The sequence below is a fragment of the Mauremys mutica genome, chromosome 7 (assembly GCF_020497125.1).
Source record: "Mauremys mutica isolate MM-2020 ecotype Southern chromosome 7, ASM2049712v1, whole genome shotgun sequence".
Lineage (NCBI taxonomy): Eukaryota > Metazoa > Chordata > Testudines > Geoemydidae > Mauremys > Mauremys mutica.
The window spans coordinates 125,694,982-125,715,000 of record NC_059078.1 but is presented as its reverse complement, the minus strand read 5'-3'; the positions used below and the strand labels follow the sequence as shown (position 1 = coordinate 125,715,000).

The window sequence follows — 20,019 nt, the reverse complement described above, 5'->3', positions numbered from 1 at the left end:
ATCATAGACTGAACAGGGACACCAGGTTTATGGTTTATTACAACAGTCTGTAATCCTCTAACCCTTTCTTTTTGTCCTATGACTGCAGAGGTGTTAATGGGCCACTCTGCTTTGAATGGTCTCTTACCGAAGAAGTGGAAAGCTCATGCTGCTCATGCTGTTAGTCTATAAGGTGCCACAGGATTCTTTGTAGTCTCTTACAGTATGTGTTAACTACTTATGCTAAGCAGGGCCCGCTCCAGGCACCAGTGAAGGAAGCAGGCGCCTAGGGCGGCCAATAGAAAGGGGCGGCAGCCATCTGTTGTTGGGGCGGCATGTCTATCGGCCCGCTTCAGTGTTCGGTGGGGGGTCCTTCAATCCCTGTCTTCCTCTTCAGCGGCAATTTGGTGACAGGTCAATCGGGTTTTTCCCCCCCCCCCCCCCAAAAAAAGAAAGCTGGAGCCGGCCCTGATGCTAAGCAATCTGTTCCACCTTGCGTTTTGCTGTGACCTGTGAGTTCCTTTCCCAGACCTAAAGAAGAGCTTTCTTTGGCTCCAAAGTTTCTCTAGCTCATCAACAAAAATAGGTCTAATAGAAGATATTACCTCGCCCACTTTCCCTCCCTAAAGCAGCGTTTTTGGTTGGTCCTCATAAGTGCTCACTTAAGACAGGCTCTACTAATCAAAATTCAATTCCACACCCAATCTGTCTGGGTAACCAATAAGCACTTCCATGGTTTATGCACAGTCTGTAATTATGCATTTACAGGTCTGTCGCATCTTACGCACATTTAACATGCGCGATTTCAGCTTTACGCGGTTGGCAAAAACAAAAAAAAAGAGAAACAACAATTTAAATACTGTTTCTGTAGTGCGGGCGATTGCGCCCGCCATTCAACTCAATGTAATTTTGACTATATGCGGTTTTCGCTTTACGCGCTAACTGCAGAACGGAACCCCCGCGTAAGATGAGACAGACCTGTATTGTGGCTTGTTACTGCAAGCTACATTAGCTTCTTGGAATTCTGTATTTGCACCCCTTGACTAGCCATTCTTGAAAACCAGGTCTGTCTTGTTTGCAGCAGATATACTTTTTCTCTATGCCAGTGATGGGAGTGTATTAAGTAGTCAAGATGAAAACGAACATGCTTGAGTGTGTAGGGTAGAGCCGGTTAGTTAGATATCACATTTTTCTTTTCTGTTTCTTTACTCCCCCGTGCTTAGTCTTTCAGTAACTTCTCTCATTGCCTGCAGTTACAGCTACTCTAATCTCTTCAGGTTATTTCATAGCTTGGCCCTGTCCTTGAGTATATTTGCTGCCTCTCCAGTTTTATCATCTGCAAATTGGATCAAACTTGCATCAAAGAAACCCCAACAAAGATAGTTATGATTAGGCTTGGCATGATTTGACTTTTATCTGTAAATGTTGGTAAATGTCGATTTCATGAGTTTGTTGTACAGTGAAAAATTATTTCCATCAATAATCGAACTTTACAGATAGGCAAAGAAAGAAACTTAAGGCTGCTTAAGAATTTAGAGTGTGGTTTAAGGATATTTGTTGTATATTTTGATGTGATGTTGACAATTTGTGTTTTTAATGTTTAGATTAAAAAAGTTAAAGCTTTATAACCATCTACTGTCATTAAATTGTCTGATACTCTACTGTTTGACTCCCCTGTAACTTCCTACAACTGTAAATTTAAATTGATAAAAATAAAAAAGTGCTTAGTAATAAAAATCAATGTCTGTTGCGATTACAAAAAAAAAGAATTCTGCCAAGCCTAATGATGATGCAGCTCTGGAGAGAAAACAGTAGTACTTGAGTTTTGGGGTTTTTTGTTAGTCTCAAAATCCTGAGAGCTGTTGTCCATCCCAGAATTTCTGGGAAGCATCTCTATGTGAAGGGACATATTCTTTGCCCTTATGGCACCTGGAAGTGCTCTGAACATCATGGGTGGTCCCTGCACCACAACTGGGAAATACTCTAGTGAGCTTTTTGACTGCCCTGTTTGGGTGTTTTTAGTATAAATATAATGCGGAAGGTGTTAACAGTCTATCTTTCATAGATGTCAGCAAGGGACCTGGATCCAAGAAATTCACTTTTTCCATGAACTTTGCCAGTTACTTAAAAGTTTCTTGCAAATTTATGCAACTTACAGAATGGTACTGGCTTATTTCAGTGTGATGCCTGCTTTGTACTTCGTGGCACAGACATAACAATCAAGAGATGTGATGGCATTAGTATGAAGGAGGCTAGCGTCACTAACTGGTCTCAAATTTTGTGGACTTAAATATTGGTACATCTGGCTTAGAAATTTCACAGCAAGTCTGATGTTTTGTCAGTCTTCAGCATCTGTGAGAGCAGACATTTTCCTTTCTGTGTGAGTGTGAAATGTAGAACTCAGAGTGAAGGACTAATGATATTAAAGCCAGAAATCATAGGACTGGAAGGGACCTGGAGAGATCTCCTAGTCCAGTCCCCTGCACTCAAGGCAGGTCTACGTATTATCTAGACCATCCATGACAGGTTTTTTTATAACTGCTCTTAAAAACCTCCAACGATGGAGATTCCACAGCCTAAACCGCACTTGCTGCAATTTAAGCCCATTACTTGTCCTGTGCTCAGAGGTTAAGGAGAACATTTTTCCCTCCCTCCTTATAACAACTTTTTATGTACTTGAAAACAATTATCATTTCCCCCCCTCAGTCGTCTCTTCTCCAGACTAAACAAACCCAGTTTTTCAGTCTTCCCTTATAGGTCATGATTTTTAGACTTTTAATCATTTTTGTTGCTCTCCTTTGGACTCTCTCCAGTTTGTCCACATCTTTCCTGAAATGTGGTGCCCAGAACTGGACACAATACTCAAGTTGAGGCCTAATCAGCGTAGAGTAGAGCGGAAGAATTACTACTTGTCTTGCTTTACAGCACTCCTACTAATATATCACAGAATGGTGTTTTTGGTTTTTTTTGCCAACAGTGTTACCAACTCGTATTTAGCTTGTGATCCACTGACCACCAGATCCCTTTCCGTAGTACTCCTTCCTAAGCAGTCGTTTCCCATTTTGTATGTGTACAACTGATTGTTCCTTCCTAAGTGGAGTACTTTGCATTTGTCCTTTTATTGAATTTCATCCTGTTTTACGTCAAAATGTTTCTCCAGTTTGTCCAGTTTGTCCTGAATTTTAATCCTATCCTCCAAAGCACTTGCAACTCCCTCCAGCTTGATATCGTCCACAAACTTTATAAGTGTACTCTCTATGCCATTATCTAAACAAGTGATGAAGATACTGAACAGAACCGGAAGCAGAACTGATCCATGCAGGACCCCACTCAATATGCCCTTCCAGCTTGACTGTGAACCACTGATAACTACTCTCTGGGAACAGTTTTCCAACCAGTTATGCACCCACCTCATAGTAGCTCCATCTAGTCTGTATTTCCCTAGTTTGTTTCTGAGAAGGCCATGTGAGACAATATCAAAAGGCTTACTACTTTTCCACTGGACAGTCTTGCCTACATTTCAGACTTGATCTCCCCACCTCTGCCAATGTGGCCTTCCTCTCATGAGTAGAGCTTGCAAAATACAATCCAATAAACCTGCCGTCTAATTCCTACAAAAGTAATTAGCCCAGCATTCACCCTGTTTCTTCTGTAGTCAGTTTCTTGTTTAACACTTTCAGTGCTGCCTACCTTATCTGGTTACTCTGGACAAAATGCACCTCTAGTGCTAATGCCAGTGGACTGCTGACATCCACAACACACACACTGAAGTAGCTGAAGGGATTAAATCAGTGCTTATAGTAAGACTTTTTCACCTTTTTCCATTGACCTGTCTCCAGTACAGAATATTCCATGCCATATCCCAGAATACTGTGTTTAGATATTTTTTTTTAATTTCTGAATTATTGTATTAGTTTTATGCAGAAATTAGCTGGCTAACCTAATGATTCTGTGCCATTTGGATGCATGTAGATTTAAACACAACTAGAGAAGTCTGAACTCCTCATTCGTCCTAGGAAGAAAAGAAAAGGCATAACCTCTTGAAAACCAATGCCAAGCATATCTGCTGCCGCTCACATCTACATAATCCTTAAGTCCACCCTTGTTAAGGTGAAATATGTGACCTTTTTGCTTTTCCTTCCCTCCAGATTTACAGGAACGGATGGGCCAAGTGGTTTTGGATTCGAGTTGACGTTTCGACTAAAGAGAGAAACGGGGGAGTCAGCGCCACCTACGTGGCCGGCAGAGTTAATGCAAGGCTTAGCCAGATACGTCTTCCAGTCAGGTACTGTAACATTAAACAATTGCTGCCTTGTTTTCTATCAGTCTAACTCTGATGGGTTACGTGAATGTCAAAGTGCTGGCTTGAATCTTGTATTTATTCAATTAAATCTCTGCCATTTTAGTCTTGAGATCTGTCTTGTGTGAAAATGCTATTTGGTCAAAATAAATGTGTTGCTTTCACCAGCCTATTGGTAGATCTCTGTGCTACTGTATAGGTGATCTAGGTTCCCCCTACGGTAAGCTGCTTGAAGGTACAGAATGGTTAGGCCTTGATAGGAAAGGGAGTCTTTGAGATTACTTGTTAGTTAATCCTCTAGACAAATGAGGAGCTGCTCAGTGTTGGAAGAAGATGGCTGTGATATGAGATCTTACGGAGGCAGGGGTTAAAGCTGAGACAAATGGAAATCCTCAGGGTTGTGTCAGTGATATAGAAGATCTCCTAGGAAATGTCAACTTTCCCATGTTGTACAATATAACTGAACTTAACATAAAAGGTGGTTACAAGGCGGAGGGAGAAAAATTGTTCTCCTTAACCTCTGAGGATAGGACCAGAAGCAATGGGCTTAAATTGCAGCAAGGGCGGTTTAGGTTGCACATACTTGTGAATAGAAGTCAGTTTTTTGTTGTGTTCGGTATACTTTACCACAACTTATAGGGGTGGGGGCATGGGATGATGTTTTACCTTCACTGTTACTGAGTAGTTTCATATGAAGGAGAGTGGGGGCAAAATTCAGCCAACTACTGTTTAAAATAACATTACCACATTACCCATGATTCTAGAATGCCTGTCACAGGTGGTACCTGTGCTCTCACCCGAGTCGCATTAGATTTTGTGATGAACACTTTTAAGCACACAAGTGTCGCACTTCTCTGTTTCTTTTACTTTTTCTGCGTTGCTGCTTTACTTTAGACAATCTGTCTTCTGCACTGAATTTTAGAATTCTTCAAGCTTTGGCTTTTCTGTTCACTGTAACAGACACTTGATGCTTTGTGCTTTTGATTAAATAGCACTGGCTCCCCTGCTTCAACAAAACCAAGTCTGCAAATCTTAGTTCTGTTTGTGGCTTTATCTGTTCTTGATTTTATCACTGTTTGACCATGACCACAAATTCCAACTCTGTTATTTTTAGTTTCAAAGTTTCTAGGATTTTTTGTTTTTGTTTTTTAAATGAAACTGTTCACCATTCTGTGACCTTAACTCGCCATGGTTCATGGCTACATTGGGAATATCTCATGGTAGAACAGATTTATGCCTCAGTCCAAACTGAGGGGGAGTAGAGGAGGGAACACTGCTCCAATGGAAAATCTGTTCAAGGCCTTTTAGGTTTGTGGTTAACTCTGTGCTGCAGTTATAAAATAGTTTACCAGTTTTGAAAGTTTTTGTTTTTTAAATGAAACTGCAATATCTTCATTCTCAAGTCTAACTGTTTTCAATAATCTGCCTAATTGCCACATGAAAGTAGTACTGTATTCATGTAGCACAAAGATTAACCTATTGGGTATCTGAGAACTTGTACAGTTTCCATGTTTCTCGGCTTGAGAAAACCATTGATAGTCCTACTGCATGCAAGCAGTTGGATTTTGGAAAGATTTGCTAGTAAATGGTACATGATAAACACAACATAAAAACAGCAAGGGAGAGCATGCATCATACTAGTTGTCTGTGAAGCTTATAACAATGAATGTTGGTCAGTTTCTTAAATCAAACACTGACTTCAAAAATATTAGCAGCAAATCAGGCTTTTAAAAGGGAGACCTCTATGGATTAAGCACACTTAAACTTTCCCTGTGGTTTTCCTACTTGCAAATTGTTTGAAAATTGATATCTGTAAATTACCGTTTTAAAATAATTATTTTAAATATTGAACACTAGTATTTAAGACTTGTGATGTGTCTAGTCATTCATGTGATGGACAAAGTATGCCTCTTTGTACAGGCTCTTCGTTGCAATAAACACTAGGTTGTAAGCTCCTTGGGACAGGGACCATCTTTTCTGTGTTTGTACAATGGCTAGCACTTTGCAGTCCTGGCCCATGCATGGGGCTCCTAGGCTGATACAAGTGATGATAAAAGGGAAGACTTTGATTAAGTAGGGCAGCCTGTGCTCCTGTGCTAAACCTTAATGTGGATTTTGGTTGTTATTTTACCTCATGGAGGGAAGTTGCTCTTTATAAGTAGAGCTCAAGTCTCTTAGATTATTGTTGTCACTGAATTATTCTTTGATCTGTATTAAACTGTCACATTTCTTAAAATGTACTACATAGAATTGATTCTACCAGTACCAATCACACGTCAATAACAGTGTCATCCAGACTACCACAAAAATTAATACAAAGGCATTCAGATTCAGAAAACCCTATTGATATGTCTTAGCCCTTGTTTCTAGTGATCAGTGAGAATTTCATCTTTTTTAATGTTTTTTTTATTTTTTATTTTATTTTTAAAGATTAAGAAATAACTTATTAGATTCTCCTTTTCCAAAGTGACTGTAGGAAAGAATTTCACAGCTTTGAGTGTCTCTGAGCTGCGGGTAACAAATGTTGCGATGTGAGGAAGTGACAGTTAGAGCTTCCATGGCACTTACCTGCCTGGCAGAACATGCTTCATACTAGCAAGGTGGAGAATTTTGCTTCTGTGCATGTAACTGATTTAAGAAGTTATCACTGTTACTTGGATCTGAATATAGTGACTATTTAGGCATAATGTGAGGCGCTGTTTTTTTCCCAGAGGTGCAGAACTCCTACAACTGTGTTAGTCAATGGGAGCTGTCTCAGCATCTCTTTAAAAATAACAAACAACTAAAATGAGGATTGCCCAAATTCATCTTCATCTCAATTCCAATGAGAAGTAGCATCACTTGACTATCTCAACCTGCTTTATGGTGGGCATGTTAATTTTTACTGTTGAAAGAGAGACTCATTTAGATTAAGTAACTTTGCCTAAGGTCTTACAACCTAAAGCAGTCAGACTTCATAAGATCTTGGCTCCTAGAGTCCTGCTGTAATCACTAGACACTTCCCCTCATAGTCACTAGTATCTACAAGTCTATGCTCTGTCCAAATGACTGTGTCCTTACATGCATGTTTGTAAATGCTCTTTTATGCAGGCACGTTCTTCTGTAAAATGATGCTTCCCTGAATACAAATGAGGTTTGTCTAGCTTGTATAAAATGTTGCTTAGTTCCTCCCAGTAGGATGAATAAAGCCAAAGAGTTGCCTAGTTATTCATATTATTTTTCTGACTCTATATATGCTTTTTTTTTATTAAATCCCAGACTCATTTATCATTTTTTACTGGTTGCTATGGTTCTGAAACATGTATTCAGTTTCCAGTGTAGAACTGGCCCTGGCTTCCCTGCAGTATTTCAGAATTTTAGATTAGAAATGGAGGGGATTAGCTGTGTTTCAACTCCACAAAAGAATAAATCTACTTTATAAATTTGTTTTTAACAAATCAGTTATGCAGTTAACTTTGCTGCACATAAACATTGGAACTTCTACACAGTGAAGTGCTTATAAAACAGGGGTCGGCAGCCTTTCAGAAGTGGTGTGCCGAGTCTTCATTTATTCACTCTAATTTAAGGTTTTGTGTGCCGCTAATACATTTTAATGTTTTTTTAGAAGGTCTCTCTCTACAAGTCTATGTATTATATAACTAAACTAGTGTTGTATTGTAAAATAAACAAGGTTTTCAAAATATTTAAAAAGCTTCATTTAAAATTAAATTAAAATATTGATCTTACGCCGCCGGCCCGCTCAGCCTGCTGCTGGTCTGGGGTTCTGTTCATCTAGGCCGGCAGTGGGCTGAGTGGGGCCTGCGGCCGGGACCCCAGCTGGGAAGGGTCTGGCAGCCAGAACCCCAGACCGGCAGCGGGCTGTGCGGGGCCAGCAGCCGGGACCCCAGACCGGCAGCAGGCTGTGCGGCTCAGCCCACTGCCACTCAGGGGTTCCATCAGCCGGCATCCCGGCTGCCGGACCCACTCAGCCCGCTGCCGGTCTAGGGTCCCGGCCCTGCCCACATACAGTGGGTACCTACCTTCTCCCTGGTTCTGGCCCATTCTCTTCCTCTCTCTGCACTGAGCTGAGAGTGGGAGTGGATGGAGCACAGGGCTGGGGGTGAAGGGTCTGGCCAGGAGCTAGAATGAGGGAGGGGGCTCAGGGTTGGGGCAGGAGGTTTGGGTGTGGGGCACTTACCTGGGCAGCTCCCATTTGGTGTGAGGGGTGCAGGTGGGAATGTGAGTGGGGGTGCAGGAGCTCCCGTTTGGTGCTCAGGTGGGGGTGGGGATGTGCAGGGTGCCTGGGATGTGGGGGGTGCAAGAGTCAGGGCAGAGGGCTGGGGGCATGTGAGGGGGGTGCAGGTGTCGGTAGGGGGGCTGGGTATGTGTGGGGGTGCCAGAGTCAGGGCTGGGGTCATGGGGAGGTGAAGGAGTCAGAGGGTTGGGTGGTACAGGGCTCAGGGCAGAGGGCTGTGGGGGGGAGGGTGGGGGGGGAAGAGATCAGGGCAGAGGGGTCAGGGCTCAGGGCAGAGGGCTGGGTGACTGCCTCCCCCAGAACCCCAACCCCCCCCACTCCTCGTCCCAACTACCCCCTCCTGGGACCCCACCCCCTATCTAAGCCTCCCTGCCCTTTGTCCCCTGACTGCCCCCCTAGGACCCTACCCCTGACTGCCCCAACCCTTATCCACACCCCCGCACCCAGACAGAACCCCTTGGACTCCCATGCCTATCTAACCGCTCCCCGCCCCCTGACAGGACCCCTAGAACTCCGGACCCATACAACCCTCCCTGCCTGCCCCAACTCCTCTCCACACCCCTGCCCCCTGACAGCCCCCCCCACAGAACTCCCGACTCATCCAACTCCCCCAGCTCCTTGTCCCCTGACCACCCCCTCCAGAGACCCTCCCACCCTAACTGCCCCCCAGGACCCTCCTTGCTCCCTGTCCCTTGACTGCCCTGACCCCTATCCACTCTCCGCCCCCTAACAGACCCTGGGACTCCCATGCCCCATCACCCCCCTGCTCCCCAACTGCCCCCTCCAGAGACCCCCTCCCCTAACCACCTCCCCCCCCGGGATCCCACCCCCCCATCCAACCTACCCTGCTCCCTGTCCCCTGACTGCCCCCCTTTATCTAACTCCCCCCAGCCCCGGACCCCTTACCATGAGGCTCCCCGCTCATCCAGAGTTTTGTCGCTGCCATCGCGCGCAGCCCCACCCCGCCCCTCAGAGCGCTGCGCGCGCGGCGGTGGGGCTCCGGATGAACGGGGAGTGGTTTTCCCTCTCCAAGGAGCCAAATGCTGCCTCGCGGGAGCACGCAGCCCCGGCCCCCAGAGCCCTGCACGCGCGGCGGGAGGGCTCCAGGGGAAAGGCAGGGGAGGGGCCGGCGGCTTGCTGTGCTCGGCAGGCGCTCCGGCCAGGGAGCGCTGACCCTGCAGCTTGCCGCGTCGGCAGGATTTTTAATGGCACACTGGAGTCCCGGCAGGCTCCAGCGTGCCATTCAAAATCGGCTCGCGTGCCATCGGTTGCCGACCCCTGTTATAAAATATACTGTGGGCCAGTTGTTTGCCTTAGGCGAGTAGTGTTCAGCTGTGTAAGTAGACTGTGTGGTTCTGTGAAGGGGTGTGGAAACGTAAGTTAAAGTCCCTGTTTCCAATTTAGTCCAAGTTGGTCATGGCCAAAACCGATCATGATCAAGGAGCGTGCACAGGAATTTAAATTTGACTGTTTTTGGAGGGGCATGGTACGCGCACATGCGCACACGCACACACACCACATTAAACCATATCAACAATCGCACATACATCACATCATATGCATAGAAGTAAACAGCAGTACACTCACCATTTCAACAAAAAGCCATGGGCTGTGGAGCCATCAACAAATGTGTCCAGAAGGATTTGGCTGTGTCGGGGAGAGCGAGAGAGCTAGTTCTGTGCCCCTGTTGACTGTTGGGTGGGGAGTGGGGGCTTGAACCCCTGCACCGGCTGCCCTACTGATAGCTGTGTAGTGGTCCCTGTGAAATTGTTTGGGTCTAAGCCCAGTTCCTGTAAGAGGGATCATTTTACACCTCCTCCCCCCAAAAAAGCCCTGTATTGACATCATTGTCCAGACTGCCGTGAGAGATGGCCAAACACTGATTGTATGCAGATAGAACTACCCTCTCACTCCCTGCATATATGAGAGAAGGCTTGTGTGGTAGTATAGGGGGAAGCTTGTGCTAATGTTGAAAGTGATCTAGAATAGAGCATTTCTGCCTCCAGAGTTCTCAGTCAGACAGACAGTGTTAAAAAGACTAAAGAAAAATTATTTGGTTATATGTAGAATGATTCTGAGTCTAAATTTTGTAGGGATGGATATGTGCACTCTCTGGAAATAAACGATTCCAAGAGTTACACATGCAATACACTTGCACTAGATCTGTACTAAGCGTTTTCTCTTAATTTCCCACTGGTTCAACTACCCATGAAGCTCCAGGGATGAAAACATAACTCTAGACTGCCTGTTGTTGGCATTTGAACTAATCATCTAACCCTGCTCGAGGTAGTCTAGATGAGATGGTGCTCAAAACACCACAGGCTTAGCTATGTTAATATTCCCACCAGCGGAGCTGGCCCCGCAGAAGTAATGGTGGGGAAACGTGGAAGGAAGTGGAGAGTAGGTAAAGCCTGCGGGTGTCTGTTTTGGTCTCAGGATTCAGTTCTGCATACCTTTATTTATTTATTTTATTTATCTATTTACTAACTAACTAATGAGCCGAGTTGGGGAGGGGGCTAAACACCTATCTACTTCCCTGATATAATTACTATAGGGCTGTCATGAAGCCTTATTACTGTTGCGTTTAGTCTTTGATATCAAACATTTTTTTCTACTGTTTTGATATTGTGAATTTTCTGGGCAGAGCGCACCGAAGGGGGTTTTATTACAGCTCTGTTTGCTTTTTATTTATTGTTTTTCCCTCTCCCCATGCTGTTGTAGTCTTCTAGCTTTTTTTTGGTCTCACTGTCTATGAAGAGGAGGCAGATAAGAAGGTGCAGTGGCAGTGACAACTGTCAGATTTCCTTCGAGTCTGAACTCTTCAGGGTAAGGACCGTTTCTTTGTGCAGCCAGCACATAGCACAGTCTGGGCACTACCATATACAGGTAATAGTAACAGTCATGCATGGAACAGCAAATACAATATCAGGGACTGCTTCTGAGTTATCTCTAGATGTGATACATGAAGCAATTCACTCTCTGAAGACCTCGCAATCTGTAATTATCGTCTGAACTCCCCGGGCGGTAAAGAAATGCTGATCCCCAATTTTGCAGATGGGGCACTGAGGCAGAGACACACTAAGCAATTTGTCAGAGGGGTCTCAGACTGTGGTGGAGCTGAGACTTAGAACCCAGGTCCCACAAGTCCTAGGCTAGCGCCCTAGCCGCTGGGCCATCCTTCTTGTTTCATTTAGCAGGACTAGTTTGCAGCAGCATATTGTTTTTGATGATACATCTCAAAGACTTTAGTCAGAGTTAATCAGGAAATCACAAACAAGTATAGATTTAAACACTGTGTAAGATTACACAGAGAATGTTTCTTCACAGAATTTTGCAGTTCATGCAATATTACCACTTTTGCTATTCCTGAGAGCATAAATGCAATTAAACCAGTGGTCCTGGAAATTTTCAGGCTCATGTGACCTCTCACCCCTGTCCACACCGTGCTGGGAGTGGAGCCATGGCTCATTTGGGGGCGGGGGGAGACCAGGACATGGACAGGAGTAAAGGGGACGAGGCTGGGGCCACAGCTGGGAGTGGTCTGGGCCGGGAACAGAGCCGTGGCCTAGGCTGGAGGTGGGGCTGGGACCAGGCCTGGGACAGGTGCGGAGCCATGGCTGGGTCACGATCTGGGGCTGAGGTTGGGGACTGAGTTGGGGGCGGGGCCAGAGCAGAGCTGGGAGCGGAGTGCCTGGGCCCTGCTGCCCCCCCCCGCCCCCAACACTCCTCTGTGCCCCCCTAGGGGGATATGCCCCACAGTTTAGGGACCTCTGAATTAAACTATCAAGGATTTTGGATTGTTAAGTTCACTTTCTGCTGCTCAGCTTCTCTCATTCCTAGTAAGTGGGTAATGCCTGTCACCCAGGGGGCACCAGTCTTGTTGCCTGAAGCTCCAGGACTCTAAACCCACCTTTCAGCTCAGAAAACCAGAAGTTCTACCTCCATTGGTAGAACAAGTTGGCAGTTCAGCTTCTCTCGACCACTTGGTTTTATAGCTTTAACTTTTATTTGGTTTTGTGCAGTAGCAACGTCTTTTCATCTTCTGGCTCTGCTCGTCCCATTCTCAGCTCAGGAATCAGCTGAGCATTGAAGCTCTGACCCTCTGGGTCCTCCACTACCGCACCTCTCTAGGGCGTTCTCTCTGCCTCAGCAGTAGAGAAGCCCTGCAAGCATAAAGCCAAGTCCAAGAGGCAGTAGGAGCAGCTTTTCAGGAGCATTATTGAGTGAATTGTGCATTGTTGCCACAAGCTACCGACCTTCATTCTGTCAGTACATGGGGCTTTGAGTTGAAATGGTGTGTCAAGGCTTTGCCAGCCACTCAAATCCACAACTCAGCTGTGGGAAGGATTGACTAGGAGCATAAGGGTTCCCAAGCAGATAAGAACCGCTCACAGCCTGCTTGGGGTTAATGTAGCAAACTCCAGAAGCCTCAGGTCCAAAAAAAGCAAGCACTTCTACCCTTCTTAAGGGTGTAGAGTAGATCATATTGTTAATGAGTGAGCTGTGTAAAAACAGGGTTTAAACTAGGGCTGTCGAGTGATTATTGTTTAATCTCACGATTAATTTTTCTAACAGACTACAATTTATTTAAATATTTTTGGATGTTTTCTACATTTTCAAATATATTGATTTCAGTTACAACACAAATACAAAGTGTGCAGTGCTCACTTTAATTTATTTTTTATTACAAATATTTGTGCTGTCAAAAACAAAAGAAAGTGTTTTTCAATTCACCTCATACAAATAATGTAATGCAAGCTCATTATCACGAAAGTTGAACATACAAATGTAGAACTATGTACAAAAAAACCTGCATTCAAAAATAAAACAATGTAGAACTTTAGCGCCTACAAGTCCACTCAGTTCTACTTCTTGTTCAGCCAGTTGCTCAGCCGAACAAGTTTGTTTACTTTTGCAGGAGATAACGCTGCCTGCTTCTTGTTTAGTGTCACCTGACAGTGAGAACAAACATTTGCCTGGCACTGTTGTAGCCAGTGTTGCAAGATATTTAAATGCCAGATCTGCTAAAGATTCATGTGTCCCTTCATCTTCAACCACCATTCCAGAGGACGTGCATCTATGCTGATGATGGGTTCTGCTCAATAACAATCCCAAGCAGTGAGGACCGACGCATGTTCACTTTCATCATCTGAGTCAGATGCCACCAGCAGAAGGTTGATTTTCTTGTTTGATGATTTGGGTTCTGTAGTTTCTGCATTGGAGTGTTGCTCTTTTAAGACTTCTGAAAGCCTTCTCCACACCTTGTCCCGCTCAGATTTTGGAAGGCACTTCAGATTCTTAAACCTTGGGTTGAGTGCTGTAGCTATCTTTAGAAATCTCACATGGGTACCTTCTTTGCATTTTTTTGTCAAATCTGCTCTGAAAGTATTCTCAAAAAGATCATCTGCTGGGTCATCCGAGACTGCTATAATATGAAATACATGGCAGAATGCGGGTAGAACAGAGCAGGAGACATATTATTCTCCCCAAGGAGAAATGTAATTAATGCATTGTTTTTTAACGAGTGTCATCAGCATGGAAGCATGTTCTCTGGAATGGAAGCTGAAGCATGAAGGGTCATACAAATGTTTAGCATATCTGACATGTAAATACCTTGCAATGGTGGCTATGAAAGTGCCATGCGAACACCTGTTCTCACTTTCAGGTGACGTCAACAAGAAGCGGGCAGCATTATCTCTTGTAAATGTAAACCAACTTGTTTGTCTTTGCAACTGGCCGAATAAGAAGTAGGACTGAGTGGGCTTGTATGCTCTAAAGTTTTACATTGTTTTGGGTTTGAGTGCAGTTATGTAACACACGTAGATTTTTTGTTTGTTTTTTAAGTTGCACTTTCATGATAAAGAGATTGCACTACGGTACTTGTATGAGGTGAATTGAAAAATATTTCTTTTATCATTTTTACAGTGCAAATATTTCTAATAAAAAATAATATAAAGTGAGCACTGTATACTTGGTATTCTGTGTTGTAATTTAAATCAATATATTTGAAAATGTAGGAAAAAGATCCAAAAATAGTTAATACATTTCAATTCATAGTCTGTTGTTTAACAGTGCGATCAAAACTGCAATTAATCGCGATTAATGTTTTTGAGTTAATCATGTGAGTTAACTGCGATTAATCGACAGCCCTAGTTTAAACCCTTTCTCCTTTCCTCCACTCGCTGGGTGAGAGGCCTCAGAGGCCTCTGTAGCCCTTCTGTTAGGATAAGGAGGTGGAGGAGAACGTTGCAGAAGCTCACTGTGCCTTGGATAAAGACTCTGTCCCTTGATTTGAAGAGGGACATGGGTTACTAGAAACCGGCCTCTGCAACGTGCTCTGGTATTATCTGCAGCTCAGGCTAGCTTTGCCCTCCAAGAAGCAGGAGCAGCCAGCTTTAATAGCAAAGACTCAGACAGCCTGAGCTGCAGATAATGCCAGAGGACATTATAGAGGCCTGTTTCCTGCAACCCGTGTCCCTCTTCAAAGCAAGGAAGGACAGAGCCTTTATCCAAGGAAGAATTTTCCTTCCATCAGGAAGCAAGAAGCCAGATGTGACGAAGTGGGAATGTTAATGTTTTCTCTGAATACTGTGTGGGTGCCTCAGTTTCCCCTATGCCGTTAAGTATCTAGGTGGTATCTGCACAGAAAATGGCCAACACACTGGCCCTCTGCAACAATAACATCCCCTTATTCCCACCCCCTCGGCAGTTCGGCCAGGAGTCCAAGTGGCTTTTTTGTTGTTTGTTTGTTTGTTTGTGTTTTTTTGCTTGGACAGTTCGGCTGGGAGCAGGGGGTGCATCGTCAAAAAAATTTTTTACGGATGGGGTGCGCGATCAAAAAAGTTTGGAGACCGCTGGTCTAATAAACCTTCTGCTTCACTGTGTGGCTGAGAGTCGCGTCTGACTGCGGAGTTGGGGGTGCAGGGCCCTTTGGCTTCCCCAGGAGCCCTGCCTGTGCGGACTCACTGTGGGAAGTGCACAGTGTGAGAAGGGGGCGCTGAATGCTCCGAGGTCAGGCCCAGGAAGGTTGAAGCGGTGTAAAATTCTTGCCCTGGAGACAGTCTGCTCACCGAGAGGAGGCATGCTTCCCCCAGAGTCCTGACTTGCTTCGTATGGAGTAGTTCCAGAGTATTGCCCGGTGACTCTGATACCAGGAAACGGAGGGACTGAGCAAATGGTAAAAGGGACTGAGCAGCAGAAGCTCTGAAAAACTGCTTGTCTGCATTGACACCCTTCATCCATCCTCATGCAGCCGATAAAGTGGGTTCTAGCCCACGAAAGCTTATGCTCAAATAAATATTAGTCTCTGAGGTGCCACAAGTCCTCCTGTTCTTTTTGCTCATCCAGAGAGAAACTGCAGTAGTTTGTCTTCTGAGGTTGTAACCACAGAGTTAATGAAAACTGGACTTTTCTGCTTTCTTTTAATGGGGACTTGTGGACATAATTTTAAGACACTTGGGACAGACTCTCAAAGGACGCTTTGTGGTCAGGTTAATCATTTTTACATATCAACTAGATTAACAGGAAAAAATTAGATCTCACTGACACATCTACTGACTTCTTGCATTTCCTCTTACACTTGCACCTTGGTTTATAGTTTCTTGTTCCTGGTAACTTCAGGTTCTTATGCACAAGTCTAATGGCAGAACATTGTTGCACAGAATTGTTTAAATCTGTTTTCATTTAACGTTTATAATTGCATGCAAACATCTTTATTGACTTTAACGATGACCAAATCCGAAATCTGCTTGATTACTCTTCAAAGGAGGCTCAAGCATTATTTCTTTTGATTTCTACAGTGATGAACCTTCACTGTGTGCCATTTAAAAAACATTTCTGACCAAAAGTTTAGAAAATTTTATAATCCCAAATATTTAGAATTTTTTTTGACAGAATTCGATGTGAAGACAGCTACACTCTGGTTTGATAGCAGAGCTGGTTAAAAAATGTTTGTTTGTGTTTTCCCTTGGAAGACTTCAATTTTTCTGTGGAAACTTGAAATCACAAACATTTTGGCCCAAACCAAAAATATTTCTTTTTTTGGAAAGGCTGCTGTGATGCCTTGTAAGAGTTGTAGTTTGGGTGTGTCAGGCTCATGTTCCCCTGCAGTCCCTGGTTGCACTATAGCTCCCATGATGCACCATGGTTTCCCCTCTTAGAAAGGGGAGTTGGGATATAGTGGGAGTGTCTTGCCATGGTGCGTCATGGAAGATGTTCTCAATCTGGGAAGCCTGACACACGGTGGAGAGTAGGGACATTTGGTAACCAAACTACAGCTTCCATGATGTGCCAGGGAAGCATTTCCAAACAAAAATACTTGGGATTTTGGGTCAAAATATTTTATTTTAATTGAAAACCTAATTTTGTTAACCAGCCCTAGTTGAGTCACTTACACTTCCTGTCTCGTGCTCAGTTTGTGTGTGTTCTTCCCTGGATCTGTAACAGCAAAGCTGAAACTGAAGAGGCATGCGTGTGCAAAGGGAACAGAAGTGGGTTGAACATGTTTGGCACTGCTCCTGGGAACTCTCAGGCCTTTCTTAATGTTAATAAGGGAGCAGAATGGCCATACTGGGTCAGACCAAAGGTCCATCCAGCCCAGTATCTGTCTACCGACAGTGGCCAATGCCAGGTGCCCCAGAGGGAATGAACAGAACAGGGAATCATCAAGTGATCTCTCTCCTTCTCTCCATCACCACCCTCTGACAAACAGAGGCTAGGGACACCATTCCTTACCCATCCTGGCTAATAGCCATTAATGGACTTAACCTCCATGAATGTATCCAGTTCTCTTTTAAACCCTGTTAGTCCTAACCTTCACAATCTCCTCAGGCAAGGAGTTCCACAATGTGTTGACTGTACAATGTGTGAAGAACAACTTTTTGTTTGTTTTTAAACCTGCTGTCTATTAATTTACTTTGGTGGCCCCTAGTTCTTATATTATGGTAACAAGTAAATAATTTTTCCTTATTCACTTTCTCCACATCACTCATGTTTTTATATACCTCTATCATAGCCCCCCTTAGTCTCCTCTTTTCCAAGCTGATAAGCCCTAGCTTCTTTAATCTGTTCTCATATGGGACCCGTTCCAAACCCCGAATCATTTTAGTTGCCCTCTTCTGAACTTTTTCTAATGCTGGTATATCCTTTTTGAGATGAGGAGACCACATCTGTACACAGTATTCAAGATATGAGTGTACCATGGATTTATAGAAGGGCAATAAGATATTCTCTGTCTTATTCTCTATCCCCTTTTTAATGATTCCTAATATCCTGTTTGCTTTTTTGACTGCCGCTGCACACTGCGTGGACATCTTCAGAGAACTATCTACGATGACTCCAAGATCTCTTTCCTGATTAGTTGTAGCTAAATTAGCCCCCATCATATTGTATGTATAGTTGGGGTTATTTTTCCCAGTGTGCATTACTTTACATTTATCCACATTAAATTTCATTTGCCATTTTGTTGCCCAATCACTTAGTTTTGTGCGATCTTCTTGAAGTTCTTCACAGTCTGCTTTGGTCCTAACTATCTTGAGCAGTTTAGTATCATCTGCAAACTTTGCCACCTCGCTTTTTACCCCCTTCTCCAGATCATTTATGAATAAGTTGAATAGGATTGGTTCTAGGACTGACCCTTGGGGAACACCACTAGTTACCCCTCTCCATTCTGAAAATTTACCATTTATTCCTATCCTTTGTTCCCTGTCTTTTAACCAATTTTCAATCCATGAAAGGATCTTCCCTCTTATCCCATGACAACTTTAAGTAAGAGCCTTTGAGGGACCTTATCAAAGGCTTTCTGGAGATCAAAGTACACTATGTCCACTGGATCCCCCTTGTCCACATGTTTGTTTGTCCCCTTCAGAGAACTCTAATAGCTTAGTAAGACATGATTTCCCTTTACAGAAACTATGTCGATTTTTGCCCAACAATTTGTTTTTCTATGTGTCTGACAATTTTATTCTTTACGATTGTTTCAACTAATTTGCCTAGTACTGTCGTTAGATTTACCGATCTGTAATTGCCGGGATCACCTCTAGAGCCCTTTTTAAATATTGACGTTACATTAGCTATCTTCCAGTCATTGGGTACAGAAGCTGATTTAAAGGGCAGGTTACAAACCATAGTTAGTAGTTCTAAATTTCACATTTGAGTTCTTTCAGAACTCCTGGGTGAATGCCATCTGGTCCCGGTGACTTGTTACTGTTAAGTTTATCAATTCTAAAACCTTCTCTACTGACACCTCAATTTGTGACAATTCCTCAGATTTGTCACCTACAAAGGCCAGCTCAGGTTTGGGAATCTCCCTAACATCCTCAGCTGTGAAGACTGAAGCAAAGAATTCAGTTTCTCCGCAATGACTTTATCGTCTTTAAGTGCTCCTTTTGTATCTCGATCGTCCAGGGGTCCCACTGGTTGTTTTAGCAGGCTTCCTGCTTCTGATGTACTGATGTATTTTGTTATTACCTTTTGAGTTTTTGGCTAGCTGTTCTTCAAACTCCTTTTTGGCTTTTCTTATTACATTTTTACACTTAATTTGGCAGTGTTTATGCTCCTTTCTATTTACCTCACTAGGATTTGACTTCCACTTTTTAAAAGATGCCTTTTTATCTCCCGCTGCTTCTTTCACATGGTTGTTACGCCACCGTGGCTCTTTTTTAGTTCTTTTACTGTGTTTTTTTAATTTGGGGTATACATTTAAATTGGGCCTCTATTATGGTGTCTTTGAAAAGTGTCCAGGCAGCTTGCTTTAGAACTTTCAACACTGGATATCCTAGATCAGAAAAAAGGTGAATGTTCTTTCAGACCTAAGCTGCAGACATAAGAGAGACTGATCCGTGTGATCCAAAGAAATCTATTTAAAAAACTAGAAAAAAAAATGTAAACTTGAACAATCATTGTCTTAAAAAAAAAAAAAAAAAAAAAGGGGGTGGGGGGTATTCATGTGGGATTACCCTTTTTTCTCCCACCCCAGCTGAGGCGGTTTAGTCATTACGTCTTAATTAGTACATTAAAATACTATCCTTTTAGGGGTAACTCTAAAACATGTTCCATTCTTTCTCCAAATAGTGCAGATGCAAAATGCCTGCAGCTACACAGCTGGTCAGTGGGTGCTAGGTCCAGTGTTAGGTAAAGTGGTATATAAAAAGCGACGGCATTACCACAGTATATTGCCTTGTTAACTGTACAATGCACAGCTGTTTTCTGTAGGCTCACCTGCGGGAATTCCTATGGATCTGCTGTAGTGCTGGTGCACTGCAGGACACCTAGCCAAATAAGCATGACTAACGCTGCCTGAGAGTGGGGAGCCAAGTGCTGTCTGAGTCTGAGACCTTAGTAGGACTCCTATGAACTGCTGCCACGCCAGACTCCTCACTTTCTCTCCATGGAAAGGAGAGTGGATGGTGCTCCTGCCAACCCCTTTCACCTGATTATTTAGGGAGAGCAGTGTGATGAGAGAATATCTCCAAGCCTAGATGGTAGGAAGCAAAGGACACTTGAGCAG

At 43.7% G+C, this 20,019-nt stretch overlaps 1 protein-coding gene across 2 annotated transcripts in view; it reads left to right on the top strand.

Moving 5' to 3' along the window:
* The window catches only part of SUFU (SUFU negative regulator of hedgehog signaling), a 125,514-nt gene that overhangs the window by 28,840 nt on the left and 76,655 nt on the right, over positions 1-20,019 (top strand). For both annotated transcript variants that reach the window (XM_045023858.1, XM_045023857.1), the window contains exon 3: positions 4,128-4,264. In XM_045023858.1, the coding sequence (XP_044879793.1) occupies positions 4,128-4,264 (137 nt within the window). The remainder of the gene's footprint in view (positions 1-4,127; positions 4,265-20,019) is intronic.